We start from the raw sequence: 19,730 nt of genomic DNA, 5'->3' as shown, positions 1-19,730 counted from the left end.
CTCCAAAAATTAACCTTATTTTGGATTGTCTATATTATTACATTTTAAGTATCTTGTCTTCATTGTCTTGTACTTTTGTATTATTTGACACTGGTGGTGTAACTGTCCTGTAATATACAAGTTCTTGATCACAGACTATGAAACTGTTTAAATTTAGCTATCGTCACAACTGCATTTCTCTATATGAATTATTTGTCCATCAATCCAAAAGGTGACTTCAGCTTTAATATAACTTGAGATATATGAGCATTTGTCATTCATATTAATATTTCTTTTTGCTTCTTCTTTGCAGACATGTTTTCACCTTTTATTACCAGAGCATTTAGGTTTGGAACTGGTATTGATAAACACAGAGAAGAGTTTCCTTACCCTTATGGAATAACTTATTAAAATAATGTACTTCTAGTTTCATTTGAGACAGCAATAGGGTATTGTCTCCTGGTTTATTATTTGTGACCGACTCATTTCAGTTTCTGACTTAGCCCCTGTTTTCCACACTTTTCACAATTTCTTTTTTTCTGTCAGTATTTGAAAGCTTAATTTTTTTATTAATATAAATATATACATATGCATTTACTTGTTCTGGCCTGACATTAATGTTGTTTTTTTTTGTTACAGTTAAAATACCTCTTTTCCTCTCATTTACTTCTTCCATTCTAAGTAATCACTTTGGTTCCTCTAGACTTCCATCATCAGACATTGATATTTTCCCAACGTTTTATCTGATGATTTCATATTTTTAGTTTGTTATTTGTTACTTTAATTCCTTCCAGTTCCATTGCAAATTGAACAGCTTCTTTCAAACAAGTACAAACACTCTGCTTTAGCTTAGTTCACACATCCTTAATGCATCTATGAAAGAGTCAATGCTAAAAAAATCAATCATTTTATGTAGTGCACCTGGATAGGGCAACTATGACAAGTATTTCTGCAAGTTTGTCTAATATTTCATCTTACTTCCTTACTCTGTTCCTACTTGGCCTTTAAAACTTTCTTCTGATGTGACACTAAATATGTTTGATAAATAAACCAAATTAATTCATGATAGCTATTATGACTTTACTGGAAGTTTGCTTAATGTTAGATTCTTTTTAATAAACAAGTTACAAAATAATTTAATAATCACTATTTTATCAAGTTACTTTATAAAATACATCAAACTGTGCCTAATATGTCTTCAATGGTACCTTTCCATCCCAGTTTGGATTTTCTTAAATTGGCTCACTAAATTTGACAAGTTGATGAAGTATGGTATAAGTGAACTGATACCAGACAAGATGAATTATTCTATTCCATATGGCACATAGATGTTCGACATTGAAATTTTTTAGTAGTTACAGAGGTGTATGTGGTTCAATATTTACAATTGTCAGTTCAGCATCTGGATGTTCTATTCTGACTTCAATGTTCTTTTGTAGCACATTATTTGTCTTATTATCTTCCCTCTCATAGTCTTTTATACTTCTCTGTTCATTTCTGTATTGTCCTTTAGTGAATTTCTATGGCTTCTTCCATCAACCTTTTTCTGTAAGTTTTGCTTTGTGTTCTTTCAGTTGTTCTCTTAACTTTCTATCCCTTCCTCTTCCTTTTCTGCATCTTGATTTTATTTCCAATTTTAAATTTACAATAAATGTTTAATATTGCTTCAAGCATGAATTGACAGTTTAAGCTGTCTTGATTTTATTTTACCAAAATAATCCTATTATTAACATCAATGTTGTAGTGGCTTATGTTGTTAAGGATGGAGTTTTAGATTATTTGGTAAAAAGAAATATAATCGTAATGGTTCTTTCTTGAACTACAAGGTCAAACTAGCTTATTCAATAAGCAAGCTCAATTAATTAATTTACAATTTTCCCTAAATTCATGTTTCTTCTTGTTCAAATTCTTTCCTAGTTTCAAAAAATTATAGGTATTGAACTATATGTTTATTTCATAATGTTTAAATTCCTCTAATGAATAATTAAACTCAAAGTTCACCAGAAAAAAAAACCAAAAAACTATACTACAGTAGCATACAGAGGGACATACAATCACAAAAGACAATTAACACAAAACGTTTTATAATTGTGAAGAGTTAAAGTTAGTGAGATAAAACCTATTAACATTAAATTACAGATCCTATAACACCACAGTATTTACCAAAATATACTGACAAAATACAGAATTATGCTCTTCACAATTATTAAATATCGCATGAAAACAACTCTGCAACAAATTCAGGATCTCTCTTATGCACTGTTATCTACAGGAATTATCATTATAAAATGATGTGCACCAATATGATTTTATTACAAACTCTTGTCATATACAAAGAAAGAAAGAAATGTCCTTGCTCAAAAAATTACTTTCTTTACTTGTATTCTAAGAAATCACCTTAATTTGTTGATTGAAAGAAAAAAAAAAGAAAACACATAATATTAATTACACTTTGTTTAGTTGCTAATGGACACACACTTAAAACTCTTGCATCATATTTAAATTATACATTTATTACAATCCTGTTACCTCTACTAAAAATACTCCCTCAATTTTTATAAACAATTAATTTCATTTATTACAAAATTATCATAAAAAATACAAAGAAGAACAGATTTCTTAGGTTTGCTACAGTTATAGTTGTTATTCAAAGTTAAAATATTTTTTTAATCATTTCTTGATATCAGCAATGAAAGTTACCAAAATAAGATCATGTTGTTAAAATATATTTATACTGATTCAAAACAGAATATGATTAGTAATTGATTCAACTCACATATTCACATGATACATTTAGCAGATGAAAATTGTAAAAAGGAGATTAGACAATTGAAACCATATTGTTAAGGAAAGGATAAATCTCAATTTGAGCACTTGTAAATAAACTATATTCTAATCTGTTGCAAGCAGAATATACAATTATGATTTTTTAATTGATACTTAATAAATGAAATATAATTTACAATTCTTAATCTTCATTAATAGAGCCATGTTTCTGTAAATATATCAATGAAATAGATGTGGCTAACTTAGTAAAAGATGACAAATATTAAAATCAGAAAGAAAATGATATGCAAAATTTGTTGTATACAGTAACAGTTTTTAAAGGATGAAACCGATCTTAAAAGGTTAAATAAACTTGACACTAAGAGAAAACATAGGCAACTGAATATATCTTTCCAATAATTATAAAATGTATAAAAAATTGAAACTTTCTCTACTTAAGCAAATAATTCAATAGAAATACGAAAATGTCATTCCAGATGGAATTGAAAGGACATTAATCATTTGGAATTATGACTTCAAGTACTCCATATGGATGAACTCAAGCTAGATAAATTTTTTTGTTTGTTTTGTCAAAGATGTATTTGATATAATGTACAAATGTTTCTATTTTCTGTAAAACACACATTTACTTGCAACTGATGATGGAAGACGACACCATCTGATTACATGTATGGAAGTAGTAAAAACATGTCATTTGTGATATAATTAATTACACATGAATTTAGAACCTAAGAAAATCATTAAACATATAAAGAGTGCAAGTCTAACTAAACATTATAGCACATTTATGAGTTTGCAATTCAAAGTAAATTCCAGTGGATAAGAATTAATTATCCCAGTCTAAGTGCAAACTAGCCATGAAGCAATGGTATTGTTTTGATTTCCTATCAAAGTTATCAGAGCAACAAAATATTCTTCAGAATAAAAGTATACAAGATGCCTATCTAAGAAGTTATTCAAATATGAAATCAAAATGAAATAGTATTTTAAGAAAATGTCTTTTATTTGGTATATTTATTTAATAAGAGATTTAAAAAATTCATCTTTCATATCCCAGTCTATCAAAAAGGAAAAAATAATAATGATATTTTAACTTTATATATATACACACACACACACACATACATACATAAATGAAAATATAAAAATATTCTGCATTTTATATAGAAAAATTTAAAAAGAAATGTTCATGGAAAAGTTAAAATCTTAGATCCAGTATTAAGTCTCTTTTTTTCCTTATTATAAAGTATAAAGTGAATGATGAATAGTTAAGACTAAAATACTGACGTTTTACATTATAATAAATATCAGAGTTAATTCCTTGCTTGTAAAAACATAGTATTTACTATAATATCTAATACAAGTTTGTGCACATGACTTATCTGAAGCTAGTACATACTGCGCCAATAGCTGCTTGAAGGTTATCTTTATTCCAAGAAAAGTATGATTGTATGGTGTTGAAATTTTCAGGTAAGATCAAATTTAAAATGGATGATGAAGTTGTTTTGGACAAGTAAATACAGACATAGTACTAAATATTGGAGTAAATAAGTTCATTATCACTTTCTGAACCAGAGAAATAATAATCATTCTCTTCAAGTTCCTCCATTGTTTCAGCTGATCTTGTAACTTTGAATAAAACTTGAGGTAGTTTTTCTGGAAACTTCCTTCTTCGACTCTCATCATGTTTACAGTAATTAACTGGAGTTTTTGAGCTTTTACTCTATGTAAAGAAAAAATAAGCACAACAGCATTAAATAATGCAAAAGTCCTTTAGTTAATTGAAAACATTTTTTGCATATCATGTTTTTGAAACCTTTAAATACTGTTGTATTCAATTAAATTTATGCATAAGATTGACAAGAGACAAACTGATAAAGCTTGTGAAGAACTTCAAACATTAATAAATGAGTTTTATTTGAAAACGTTTTTTTTTTACATACAACGATTTATTTCTTAGTTAAAAAGTTGTTCACCTGTGCTTGAGTTAAATTTAAACAAGCTTATATTTCTTATGTACGTTTCTAAAGGTAAACATTTTCCCCTCTCTAATCTTAATACACTAATTTTTTTTTCCTTCTCATAAACAAAGTGTGCAACACTAGTTCATATTATCATAAAAATAGATACCAAATAACATAAATACCTTTTGATTTTTAGTATTTTCTTTTCTCCATTTCTCTCGATTGAAGAGATAGACATTAATACCATTCCTAAAACACACTGAAAAGTCAATAAATATACTTCAAGACAGTAGTTAAACATATGTACATCAAAAATATTTTTGTAACAGTGTTTAGATTCAATCTTCTGTTTAAAGTTACATGGTCAGGAACATTACTAAGTATGATAAACACATAATCTCAACATCATAGTTATATGATCAGGAGTATTACAAGCATAACACAATATAGAGGCAGATTAAGGTGAGGCTATTAGGCCTGTAACACTAAATCTGGACTCAAAAAGGCCTATTGTAAAATAATCATATTGAGTTTTTTTTTTAATACTTAATAAAAATCAATCACTGGAGTCTACTTATTTTGAAGAGAGAGTGTGTTTTATAGCAAAATCACATTGAGCTATCTGCTGTGTCCACCAAGGGAATCAAACTCCTGATTGCAGTATTGTAAATGTAAAGACCTGCTGCTGTCCAACTGGGGAACTTCAAGAGAGAGAGGAAAATAAAAGAAAGAGAGTTTTTGTGTGTGTGATGGAGTAGGCCTATCTTACAATTTAGACTGCAGAATAATTCAACAAAAATAATTTGTTGAAAACTTGACAAGTATCATTAACTAGAGGAAATAGAATATAAATCACCAAAACACAAAGTTTAAAATATTTCTTTAAGTACAAAAAAAATATATATTGTCATTTGTTACAACACTATCAAGCAGCTAATTTTGCCATCACACTCCCTCTCTCTGTTCCATACATACATACATACACACACACACACACCTGGTATTCACATGCAATAGTACACTTACATGTGCACACACATTATTTATTTAAGTTAATCTTATCTTTTATACAGATGTAGAAAAATCAGCAAAATCCCTTCCACCATGAATGATGAACACAAAAGAGATAAGTTGAGTATAAAAGAAGACATAGGCTGCATGAACCATTCCACCATCTGCCACTCAAAAGCTATAAGATCTCCCTCCATACAAAGACAAAACTGACACCAATGTAGGTGTGGTTGTAGCTTGAGCAACATCTCGTTATCTCTTACCAGACATAATGGAAGTTACTAATAAAGTGGAAATAAAAGACCTCAAAATATTGCAAAGTGAATATCTAACATCAAATACTTTCACAACAAACAATGCCTGTGCAGATACTTCCAGTTAAAAGATGACTATCTCTGAAAAGTTCACAAGTGAAAAAAAAGTGCCAAATCAAGAAGTGATGACTGATTTATAGTACAAGTGGAGTCAGCTTCACTAGGGGGATGTGACACACTCCTATTGGTGGAGGAATGTCATACACACTGTAATGCAGCTAAACCACAGATAATAATAGGAAGTTAGTTGGAGCCTCAAGGCTAGTAGAGAGCATAAATTATGAATATAGAAGGCAAAATAAATCAAGGATAATTATTAAGTGGAGGTTAGGTATCATATTGGAATAAATAATTTAACACTTCAAATCTAAAGGGCACTGTAATTAACATTAAGTGTTTCAAGAAGAAAAAAAAACTTTAAAAAATATTTTTGTCAGTAAAAAGTAAGCCAAACTACAAAACTCACAAAATATGTATTAACTTCTTTTCTTCATTCATTAGACATTAAGCTAATTTGTACATAGGCTTATTAACTGTTATAATTTAGCTTCAAAAAATATTTATGAACAAATCGATGGTTTTTAAGGCTATTGTGAACATGTTTTCTTTCAAATCATAAAGAATTACTATTTATAATTACTACAATCCACAAAAACATTTATGGTAACTTTCATGCCCTATGCTTCATCATTTTCATGCACTACATTTAAACTATGCTTTCTTGCAGGCACCATGTGCTAGATCAGAAATCCTGTTTTAATTAAAAATATTTTACACAGACATAACTTTATTAATTAAAATAACATAAAGTAAATAATAAATTAATTGTATTTTTAATAAGGTACAGAGTAAGCACTCAGTAAATGATGTGGTTTGACAAACTGGAACAGAATAAAACTTGTTTGAAAACTTTGTGTGAAAAGTTGTGGAAAAACAAAGGCAAGTGTATTATTTATACAGATTACATAGCTCGTTTTACAGATACCTGACAAGCAATGAAACTATAATATCTAAAATTAGATTTTGAAAAACTTACTTCATTTGATTAAACACAGGTAGATTGTCTTGATCTAAATAAGTTGGAGTTTTTTTTGGAGATAAAGGTGAAGGTTTTACCACTTCAAACTTTGGAGTCATAACAGGAATATCTTCAAGCTCATCAAAGGTGTCAAATATAGTTTCGGAAAACTGAAATAAATTTACAATAATATTTTTCATAAGTTAAGAGTAAACTGAAAACAGAAAATGCAATGAACCATGACATACTTTCAAGTAAAATAAAAACTAATACATTCAATTTACATTGTTTCACTAGAATGTTACCAACACATTACAGCATGATCTGATACAAGACTGTTTCACTATAACATTACTCTGAAGACTTCAAATCATTTAGAAACTACTTTGTGGTGCAGATTGAAGCAGTGCATGTTGCCCCATTGTACTCCTCTGTATCCAGACTCTCCACAACTGAGCATCTGTCCAATTTTCTGCCATCTCTGGTAATGTGATGACATAACTTGTCACATTGTGTTTATTAAAACTCTGAACTACTCAAACTCTTCATGAATATCTGAAAAATGGTCAGCAAGTGTGCCTGCATGCACACTAGCAAAGAAGGTATAGAAAACAATCAGCTTTATTCATTTTATATATTTAATTTTTAATGTGACAATATGTCTTAGTATTTCGTCTGTAAACATTGGGCAAATAATAACTCAAAATAATGTATAACCTAACTAAACTATTATTTCAACAAGAAAATAAATTTCCATTAACACCATTTTATCTAATGTCATATTTCTTAGGAACATCTCCTCAACACAAATAGAGGACTTACTAAACACTAATACCAGTAACACTACTACTTATATGTTGTCTTCTTTCAACCCACATAAAAGGAACTTAAAACATGTCATGACAATATCATAATAATATAGAATGCAGAAAAACACCATAATTGAAAGTAACTTTAAATTTTGATTGCAATGGATTTGTCGTTTAATAAATTAGAAATTAAGGTACTAATGAACATTGGAGAACATTATAACTTTTACTAATAACTATATATCCAGGTTTGTAGTAATCATTATTTTGCTATTATATTTAAAATGAGCTCAGATTCCTACAAAAACATTAAAATCATTAACATTAAAAATCACTACATTTACAAATTTGGGATGCTAGATTTAACCCAGGCATAATATAATAATAACCTTTCGATAGCCGAGTAATTACATTGTAACTAACCAACATTACTCTTGTTATATTTCATTCCAGAAATAAAACCAGTGGATGAAACTACTTTAAATTTGATAAGAACTTCCCTAAAAAGATTTAGGTATTTAGCTACTTACACTTATTTTAGTGATTAAATTCAACTAAAATTGGAACAGGCACATAAGAAGAAATATGATACGAGTAAAAGTGGAATTGAATTCATGTAATTTGTAAGAAATTTAGAACTATGTATGACTGATGACTGACTGATCAAAATTTGCTTCCTTGGTTATGATTGTAATGACTTTTATAACTTTTCATGATAATGGGGTTAAATGACATGAAAAATTAAATTTAAAACAAGAAATTTAAATGTATAGAAAACTTTTATTTCAATTAAACAATAAGTTAACCAGTGAGATACATTAGTGCCTCAATTGTCCACTGTTTGATTGTCCTTAATTGTTTGTTTTTCTCTGACCAGTGCAAATAATCAAGGTACCAGTGTATGTTTATTTACTTTCACAGAAATGAGTGCATGCTATCAACAACCTGATACTATTGTCTGAGCTAACTGCCCTTGGTCTTGTGCAAGTCTAAATGTGTACAATGATTAGCTGCATTGAGAGAAAGATTGAAATAAAAATGAAAAAATATGAAGTGATGAATCCACCATTAAAATTCTCAAAACAAAGTTTCATTTCAGACTCAAAGAATGCAAAAATAGTTTCAAACTTCCAAGAGAATAGAAATGTTCTAGATTCAAGTTCTAATTAGTACAGCTCTACACACAAATAAAGTGTGAGGAAATACTAGACACTATGATAAAATATTTGGTCACCGTGGTGTCCTGGTACTAAAGATTTGTTAAGGCTTGCCTTATTCTGTACAGAATTCCATACAATGTAATATTAAAGTATTCAATGACAAATTCACCAACTATTCAGTTTACCCTATATTACTAATTAAGCAGCTATTTGTGGTAAAGGAGAGTAAATACCATATACAAATTACAGGGATATTGAAAAACCATAAATATGTATTTTTGAAGATTCTAAACATTAATAATATGCAATATCCAACTTGCACTTCATGTTAGTAAAGTCACAATAATGTCCTGAATGCACATATGTTACATTGTTCATACCTGGAAATGTATTTCTGATATATACTTTACACACACACACACACACACACACACAAAAGCTTGATCTCTAATTTGTTTATAAAAATTGCATGCCACAAGCCTTGAGCTAACTCCCACTGAAAAATCAGGTGTTTATGTGAATTGGATTAATGCATGATGAAATAATCATGCAATAACAGCTCCTCAATAATAGGACAGCAATGCAACCTCTATGCATAGTAGCTACCCAGAAGCACTTGAACTCAAAATAACTATATTTTTAAATGAAGAAAGAAGAAAGTGCACTGTAATTGGGAGGACAGGTGAGGAACATGTGTGGTATCTATAAGAAATACATTTTCAGGAAAGAAAAATGCCAGGGAAATACTAAATTTGAGACAATACCTTGACTCTTCACATAAAATAGTTAGAATCTCACAGTGAAATGGTGGATGGGCCATTGCAAACAATAAACCCAGATAAACTCCCTCCAGAAAGCACCCAAAGGGAAATTTGATGGAGTATGGTATTCAACAGCATGGCTTCATAAGGGTACATACATAAGAAAGGGCACTTCATCTAAACCAGGCTAAGTACTTCACCTAGAAAGTAAAGAAAAGGCAAAAAAGCCCAAATTGTCACAGGAATAGGCAGAAATTTTTGCATGACCAACCAAGCACTTGCACACAAGAGTTTGGTGAGCCAATAAGGGTAGTGATTAGGACAGGAGAAGACCATACTTTGTGTATCTCATCTCAACTGGACTGGATAGACCAAGATGAGAGTGATGAACCCATCCCACACCTAGAAGAGAGCACATTAGCTGTTTGAGGAGTGACCCACAATACACAGAATGTGCCACCACCACCTTATTTCTCACCATATTTCTGTAGAAAATCAGTGATGAAGTAACTCCACAGGGTCCACTACTCCAGTAGCTAGGAATTGGTCAGGGGTAAGGATCTTTTTAAGAAAAGGAGAGATCTAGAAAATTGCCTGGATCTCCATCAGACACATACCAGAAAGGTCTATTGCTGGAGACAGTGTAAAAAGTGATTATGAAATCTCATTCTAAAAAAAACCAACAGTTGCAAGCCTAAGAAGTGAGCAGCTGCTTCCTTGATGCCAGCATTCCATGAGCCTATGGAATGGTACAGTCTGTAACGGGTATTTGAGTTAGTTTAACAATTCAAGGATACTTCTCGTAGTCTTATGGAACACTCCATCTCAACAATGGACAATTGTAGAGCCAGGACAGGTTTTGTGAAATAAGTACGTACACTAGGAGGAACATAAGCACTTGGCAGAATTCTGTACAATGGAAGAGGGTGAGGAAGTATGTAGATTGAAGAATAATGACTAGATGTACATTAAAAAGGATAATGGCTGTGAGAAAGATTCCATTGGTTTTGCAGTGTCAACAGAAAGGGCAGGTCTGTGTGTATGGCCTAAAGGAATGGGTAGTTTCAATGAAGCCAGATTCTCCAAAAGCAAAAAAAACCTTATGTGTTGGTTATGAAACAATATATCAAATCACAGTGACAAGACATTCCATTTCTTGTAGGTAAAGAGATAAAGGTTGAGCTAAACTGAATTAAGAACTTGCCCAGATGTACCAGATACTATGTACATTTGAGTAAAGGAGTTGGAATATTCAACTATCCACCTCAGCCAAGCAGTCTCCTTGGAGAGCATCCTAATCTAACATGTTCCAGCACCAGACGACCCAGGTAAGGAGGGTTTGATTCACAGTTGTAGTAGTAGTAGAACATGCTAAAGGTGTGAAAAGAAGAAATGAACCTTTCCAGGAAACCTTTCAGAAACATCATGAATTACCTCAAAAATAAGGTGAAGGGACAAAAGGTGACTTAGGAGGATGGTGAGAAATAGATTAAAGCATAAAAACTAGGCAGCACAAAGTGAAATAAAAGTTAGGAAGTCTGCCGTCCTAGGTAAAAGATTCCAAAGATTGGGAATCAAGGTATGAATGAAAATCAAAGAAGTCAAGCAGACGAGGAGTACAATTCAAGAAATGAATGAGTCTACATGGGTTCAAGTATAAGAGAAGAAAAGGAGACACAAAGTAATCTTGAGGGTTTTGTATAGTAAAGAATGAGAGGAATTGAAAGACACTGGAGAAACAAAAGAATGAAATTAGAAAGGGGAGGATTTTCTTCCACTGATAATGCAGAGCCAAAATTGATGAGCAAACAGTTGGTGAAAAATCCTCCTCCTCTAGGTTATGTTCAAACTGAGAAGAAGGAATATCAGGTAGGAGGCTCTCTATGCATAAGGGGATCCACAAATCATTGTACAATGGCTGTCACTACCACAGGACAAAGTAAAATTTACCATCAGGAAAAGAAATTTATTTTTGTTCTTCAGTAAAGAAACAGTTGAACAAAATTTAAGTTTCACAAAATATTACAAATCTCATGTAATTAATTAATAATTTAAAAATTTCTGTTTGAGACAATGCAAAGGACAAGAATGAAGTTATTTTAGTGTATTAATAGGAGCAGTTATCACAGAAGAAGCTTGTGTCACCCTCCTACTGTGTTAGGGCTATCATCACATGACGATGATGATGAAGCCATCATACACAAATACAGTTAATGTTAAATACATGATTTTTTTTTGGAGGTAGGTAGTTCAAGGCTAGTGGCATACATATCTCCTAGACAGATGCACAAGAGGTCAAGCTACTCTGTGTGTGGAGGTATCATCTCGGAAGTACAAATATACGTTTTTGGGTACATAATATGTTTTGTGTACAATAGCCTTGTACATTTTACTAAAGCTAACCGCACTTGGTGTAGATGAATATAGTAGATACAGAAATATAGTCAATACTCTTTTTACCACACAGATTTCGTCCAACATACCACTTCAGTACAGATTCAGTTAAGCTGCCAGTCAACAAATTCAGGATTCTCAACTGGATCAAGAAAGCTAGAACATAAGGCACTTTAATACAACACCAACTAATACAGAATTTCTAGTCTCATCAGGACCATAAGCTAATATTAAGCTACTACAACAACTGAGGATGTATGGTCTAAACTGGACCAACAAAGTTAGAACATGAACTAGCAATAAACCACTACAACAAATAACATAGAATGTCTAGTTTCTTTTGGATGAAAAAAATTGGTATATGAAGCATTTATTTGGATCAACAAAGCTAGAAACACATCAAAATATTAATCTACAACATAAATGAGGTTAGGATGTCTACATTCTCACAGACACCAAAAAAGCTAGAATACAAGGTACTATCAACCCCCTAAGATACAGGTAGGTCATAATAAACACACCACAATCCTATACTGAATTACATTTAAAAAGTAATTAAACTACTTTTATTATCAATGTATATCAATTAATTCCTAATTAATATACAATTATAATTCAAGTTTTAACATTATGAAAGTTTTATTTTATAAAATTCAATGAGAAAATTGTAAATCAGTTATCATCCTTCACTTTAGGTACAGCATGACACTTCTTTACTCTGAATTGCCCACTTTATCTTCTTTCCACTCCTATATTATTTTCCAAGTTCCTGAGGACATATACAATAACATACTAGATATAACTGAGATGGAGTGAAGACTTAAATGCATTTATTCTTCTTTCTTCCTTGAACTGTATGCCATGAACTGAAACTCACATGCACACCCCTTCTAGCATGTGTTTAAATAATGTAAATAATTATTTCAGAAACTTGATACTGAAGTATTTTTAATAACCAGAAAGACAAGTGGCTTTCTTTATAAGGTTATCTCATTTTCCCAATTGTTTTTTAATTTTTGTGTTGATTTCATAGCTTAATAACACTGAAATTTCATCATTTACGTAACAAAAATATTTTAACACGCATGTTACTTAGTTATAAGCTAGCAGTTATAAGATACATTTAAACTTAAAATGCTATGTTTTCCACATAAACCATCAAAACTGAAGTAAGGCACTATGAAACCACTAACATATTAGCTATAATGAAAAAAACAACCCACATATGCACTCTTAATCTAATTATTTTAAATACCAGATTAATCATAATGTCTGAAACATTTGTTACAAACTACAAAAATTTTAAAACTTTCTGTTGTGAAGAACAGAAGCAGAGGTGTCATGATTTGCTTGTGTTTTGGTGCAATCAAATAGAGAGATAACAAAAAACACTAACTAATTAGACAAGGAGAACTACCATAGCAACATGGTGTCATACACTAAGGTTTCACCTTGCAACAGGATAGTAAATTATGACTAACTGAACCATGTAGAATGGACATAAAATTATTGAAGCCTATAGTTACATGTTGTGGCATAACTGAAGCAATATATTGATGCAGATTTGGAATTTCATAGTACTTGTTAAACTAGTTCACAAAGTGCCACAAAAAAGCAAAGATTGATATTTTCCTCAATCTAATGCTTAGATGAAATCAATACTGATTGCATTTGTATATAATTATTATACCCTTTATTCCTTTTTACTATAATAAGTATTTGCATTCATAAAATTTGCAAAAATGTGTCTGCTTCCCAAACTTTGAAAGATGTGAACTTATATATATATATATATATATATATATATTTTAAAATAGTGTTAACATGCGAAATTCTACCACAGAGAAAACAGTAAGAATTAATTAATGAATTCACCTTTGTCTTTTTATTTCTGAAGGGCGAAGAGTCAAATAAATCTTCTTTGTATCCTTCATTTGCTTGAGTGAGAATATTATAAATTTGTCGTTTTCTCTTCATTGTTCCCTTACCACCAGGTGCTGGAGATTTGTAAAGGAAGTCCAACGTAAGAGCTTTAATCACAAAAATCCAACTGAAAACTTACAAAAACTAAAATGAATAACCTCTACAAAGAAAGAAGTTACAAGCATTGATTACGTTTATCCTGTTCAAATCAATGGATCCTCTTCTGTGGTCAAAATTACTCCACTGAATTACAAACACAGTTTGAGCTTGTAGTCATTCTATCATATGTAGTAAAAAACAAAAAAGCTTGAGTTAATTTATTCAATAAAAAAGTATTAATTAATTTTATAAATAAAGGGTTTTAAACATATCACAAATGTTGATTTTGGAGCATATTTCAAAGAACTCCAAGTAAAAGCATTTTTGGAATTTCCTAATTTTTTTTTTTTTTTTAAACCATAAGATGGAACTTATAATACCCTAAAAGGAAAGACTGAAACAGATTTTAACAAAAGAACACAAATTTATTCTTGAAACTTCAAAAGATGTAGCGGTGTTGATTTAGCCAATTATTCTTTCTAAATCTTGATTATTACAGTATAATTTTCTAAACTTTAGCTTTGAGAAGTCACAGACTAGTTATCTTAAAATGTAATGAAAGCAAAATTTCTGTTCAACCGTTTAAGCCAACATGTCTTACAGTTCAATGAAATTGATGCAGAGATCTGAATGTGATAAAAGAATATCATAGCGATGTTTCAACTAATGCACTAGCCTTTTTATGCCTAGCATATGTAATACCCCTCCTTTAATAAAAACATAACACACACTCCCTGAGCAGCTGGATTCTTTTGTATAACATTCTATGACTTCTAAGGCAAGTATCTGTCAAAAATCTGTTTACAATATTGGAAAATAATAACATTCAATATGATACATACCTCCTCTCACATATAAAGCAAGAATCCTACATTGAGTAGATGGAATAACTGATGTAAAACAAATAATAACAAACTCACTAGGGTTGATTGGTTGATGTAGTGTTTTATGGCACAAAGCAGCTAGGCTATCTGCACCAAATGTCCGGTAAAAAGGTAAAAATAAATTAAATGTAGTAAAATACATAAAAGGAAATGCAGGTACAACAAAACAGCATTAAAAAACAGAAAAAGCATAAAACCAATGTTGATACCTAGTCTACAATGTTAAGAGAGAAAGCAGAATAAGAGAAGTTGTGAAGGGCTTTCTGCAGCATAATGGTAATGATCATAACCTATCAGGAAGACTAACAGGTAAGTACATGGACCATCGTCAGTCACCTGAAGTTGGTCTTTCCAGTCCTGGTTCTGGTTGTGTCATTATGGCCGGTACTAAAAGGTAAAGTAATAAAAGTGTTAAAAGACATGCAGCAAAATTGTAATAACAACTTGCCAGGATGACTAATGGGTAGTTCAAACAGCAGCGTTAGTCACCCGAAGTTGGCCTTTCCAGTCCTGGTGTCAAGTTATATCATGTTCTGGCCATTTTCCAATTTCAAATTGAACTAGAGAGATTGAGACTCTTAAAAGGGAACCACAATTAAAAAGGTGTAACGAATAAATATCAAACACTTATATAAGATTAAAAAGATAAATGGCCATTAAAAAACTAAAAACTTTATTAAGGTGGACAGTGTCACCGTCACCAATAACACTGTCCAATGTTACGGACAAACCTTGAGACAAAACATGTTTAAAATAGTGCCATTGTCGAGAGTCGTAACGATGCCAAGAAAGTAAAATGTGGCTTACAGTGATTTGAGTGTTACACAAACTACACACTGGTGCATCAGTTCCAGATAAAAGAAAATGATGAGTTAAAAAACTGTGACCAATGCGTAGTATAGTTAGAACAACTTCCTCCTTCCAAACCTTAAGGAAGCTCGACGGCCAAAGCCCAAGCCTTGAACACAGAACCACAGTCCATGTACGGAATAGGCACAGTGGTGATAGTGCCAGAGCAGATAGATTTAGCTACCGTGTCTGCAAGCTCATTCCCGTGAATACCAACGTGGCCTGGTATCCAGAAAAACTGGATAGAAGTAGATGTTAATGAGAAATGGGCCAGTCGGTTTTTAATATGAACGAGAACAGGGTGTGAGCCAACGTGAAGCAATTCCAAGGCCAGTAGAGAACAGTGAGTCAGTATAAACAGTGCAGTTGGAATACTGCTTAGCTTCAATATGATCCAGGGCAAGAGATATGGCGTACAGTTCAGTAGTGAACACAGAAGTTGTAGAGGGGATTCTGCGTGCAACCACCAAACCGCAACAAACCATGGCAGAGCCCACAGAGTTACCTGATTTGGAACCATCCGTATAAATTGGAATGGAAAGATTGTTCAAATGATGTTCAGTAAATAAAAGATGGTACTTTCAATCGGGAGTATCTGCCTTTCTCAGATGACTTAAAGAAAGGTCACATTTAGGGACTGTAATAATCCATGGTGGGATGGGGTGACCAGTTGATTCTGCAATGTTATCCAAGGACAGACCCAATTCATCCAATTGCGCCTGGATGCGAAGGGCAAAAGGAGCAATGGCAGATTGTCTGTTCTGAAAAAGTATGGCCAATTGAGGAAGGAAAACACATCAACAGGTGGGATGCTTTGGTAAGGAACAAAATTTCGAAAAATATAGTAAAGACAGTTGCAAACGGCAAAGGTGCAGAGAAGGTTTGTGAGATTCTACGTATAAGCTTTGAACTAGAGAGGTGTGGAAAGCCCCAGTGCAGAGTCGAAGTCCTTGATGATGAATAAAGTCCAGCATCTTTAAGGCCAAGGGTCTGGCAGAGCCATAGATCATTGATCCATAGTCGAGTTTCGATCGAATAAGAGCAAGATATATCATTAACATAAAACATTGATCTGCTCCCCAACTGGTGGTAGAGAGGACACGGAGGATGTTCAGTGCTCTTTTGTATTTGACCCGTAGCTGATTTAAATGTGGTATAAAGGTCAGCTTACGGTCAAAGATAAGCCCCAAGAACTTGGTCTCAGGGACCACTGGCAGCGAAACTTCACCGATACAGAGTTCAGGATCAGGGTGAAAACCCCATTGGCAGCAAAAGTGCATGTAAAAGGTTTTAGAGAGATAAAAATTAAGGCCGTTCACCATAGTCCACTTCAGTACATGATTGAGGTCAGTTTGTAGTTGCCGCTTAATATATCTCATGTTCGAGGACTGACACGAGATGTAAAAGTCGTCAATATAGAGCCCGTTTGCAACAGTGAGAGGGAGTTGTTCAGTGATGGCATTTATCTTTATACTGAAAAGTGTGACACTCAAAACACAGCCCTGAAGGACCCCAAGTTCCTGTACAAAAGAACGAGAAAGTGTCGAACCCACACAAACTTGGAATTTCCTGTCCATTAAAAAATTTTCAATAAACATGGGTAAATGGCCACGTAACCCATATATATGGAGGTCTTGCAAAATGCCATACCTCCATGTTGTGTCATAAGCCTTCTCAATGTCAAAGAATATTGATACAAGATGTCGTTTGAGAAAGGCTTCTCTAATTGATGTTTCAAGTCGAATTAGTTGGTCCGCGGTGGAGTGCTGTCGTTGGAACCTCTACACTGGGTGGACAAGAGAAGGTTGTTTGATTCAAGGAACTAAACAAGAAGAGCATTAACCACCCTCTCTACGGTCTTACAGAGACGGCTCATCAAAGCAATTGAACGGTAGTTTGAAGGAATCTTGAGATCTTTCCCAGGCTTAGAGAAAGGTAAGATAATAGCCTGGTGCCAGGCATAAGGAAAAACATTCTCCTGCCAGATCCGATTAAAAACAATTAGAGGAATATCAAGAGAAACAGGAGAGAGATAGCACAGCATGTCATAGCAGGTCCAAGAGATGTACTGCCAGACCGATGAAGGGCCATTTTCAGTTCCACTAGTGTAAAGGGACGATTATAGTCATATAGAAAATCAGCTTGAAAGGAAAGAGGTGAATGCTCTGCCCGAGTCTTGATGGCCAAGAAGGTGGAGGAACAAGCAGAAGTGCTAGATACCCGGCAAAAGCTTTCACCTAGAGTATCAGCAATGCTCCAGACATCAGCTACATCTTGGCTATCAGAGAGTAAGATCGAGAGGGGGACAGAATTGTAGTGCCCACTGACCTTTCGAATCCTGTCCCATATGGCCTTGGAACTGGTGGTAGAAGATATGCTAGTTGTGAACTTAATCCAAGATTCCTTCTGGCATTGATGTCTTACCCACTTAGCACGTGCACAGGCCCATTGGAAAGCGATACAATTCGAAAGTGTGGGATATCTACAGAAAGTATCCCAGGCCCATTTTATATCTTTCCGTGCCATGTGGCAAGCAGGATTCCACCTCGGACGAGGATATCGTGGAAAACGTGTTGAGGATTTAGAAATACACTGAGCAGCTGCTTGTATAACACAGTCAGTTACTGCTGCCACACAGTCATCTATTGATGCCTGATTCACGATGGCAGGATCAAGTTCGGTGAGATCAGTGAAAGTGGACCAGTCTGCCTGATCCAGCTTCCACCAGGGCATGTGGGTAGGGTGGCATCGACCACGGCCATTGGCTCTCAAAAGTATAGGAAAATAATCACTGCCTAGTGGATTATGTCAACCCTCCATGAAAAATGGGAAAATAATGAAAGGAAGCAAACTGAGAGATCAATAATGGTAAAGGACTGACTAGGTGCATGAAAATAAATAGAAGAACCAGTATTGAAAAGAGAAAGATTGTGGTCAGAGAGCATGCGCTCTACAGAGCGACCCCTCCTATCAATAACAGCACTTCCCCAGAGGGAATGATATCCATTAAAGTCCCCCAGGATTAGAAAGGGAGACGGCAACTGTCCAATGAGAGCATCAAGGTCTGATTGATCATATATCTTTCCAGGGGACAGGTAGAGAGAACAAACAGTGATGGTATGACCCAAGGAAACACGGATGGCTATGACCTCCAAGGGTGTGTTGAGTGACAAAGACAGTGGCCACATGCTGATCAACCAACAGTGCCACCCCTCCATGTACTCATTCATCACACAGCCTGTCATTTCTGTACAGAGAAAACTGCTGAAATTTGATTGTATCAGCAGGTTTCAGAAATGTTTCTTGTAAGGAAAGACATACAGGATGGTTGGAAGCAATCAATGTTTTGATGTCATCCAGATTAGAACGTAAACTGCGACAGTTCTATTGTATCATGGTGGATATTTTTAATGACAGGTAGGCGAAGAGGCTGGAAAACCCTTCTGTTTACAACCACATCTTTTTTCCTTATTGTCCTTACTCGGAGGAGGTTTATTGACCTCCATGGATTCTGCCCTGGGTCGATTGGGCAGGTCTTTGTTGTTGGAAGGGGAATCCAGTGACTGAGGATGTGAACGAATGATTGTTTTGCATCTTGGGGTGGGAGAAAAAGATGTATCTGAAGAAATGTCTGTATTTGAAACCAAAGGATGCAGATCTTTGTGTTTGTTGGAATTTATGGAGGAACAGAGATGGGTGTAGAAGTTGATTCATCAACCTTTTTAACCATGGAGGGCAAAAGGCTTCTCATACGTTTTGAAAACAATTCTCTTGGAGG

General features: G+C 33.3%; 1 protein-coding gene across 10 annotated transcripts in view; it reads right to left on the bottom strand.

Annotated features, from left to right (window-relative positions):
• Positions 1-2,273: 2,273 nt before the first annotated feature.
• LOC143248924 (uncharacterized) overlaps positions 2,274-19,730 on the bottom strand; it is a 66,356-nt gene continuing 48,899 nt past the window's right edge. For 6 of the 10 annotated variants that reach the window (XM_076497916.1, XM_076497919.1, XM_076497922.1 and 3 more), the window contains 5 exons: positions 15,062-15,190; positions 14,073-14,194; positions 7,092-7,243; positions 4,913-4,979; positions 2,274-4,489 (listed from right to left, as the gene is read on the bottom strand). In XM_076497916.1, the coding sequence (XP_076354031.1) occupies positions 4,298-4,489; positions 4,913-4,979; positions 7,092-7,243; positions 14,073-14,194; positions 15,062-15,190 (662 nt within the window). In that variant the 3' untranslated portion in view covers positions 2,274-4,297. Of the gene's footprint in view, positions 4,490-4,912; positions 4,990-7,091; positions 7,244-14,072; positions 14,248-15,061; positions 15,191-19,730 lie in introns of those variants that run through there. The other 4 variants (XR_013027288.1, XM_076497920.1, XM_076497921.1 and 1 more) reach the window with 4 other exon arrangements.

Source organism: Tachypleus tridentatus, chromosome 4 (assembly GCF_004210375.1).
Source record: "Tachypleus tridentatus isolate NWPU-2018 chromosome 4, ASM421037v1, whole genome shotgun sequence".
In the NCBI taxonomy this organism is placed as follows: domain Eukaryota; kingdom Metazoa; phylum Arthropoda; class Merostomata; order Xiphosura; family Limulidae; genus Tachypleus; species Tachypleus tridentatus.
The sequence above is the reverse complement of the archived record's forward strand: the minus strand, read 5'-3'. Positions and strand labels throughout refer to the sequence as shown.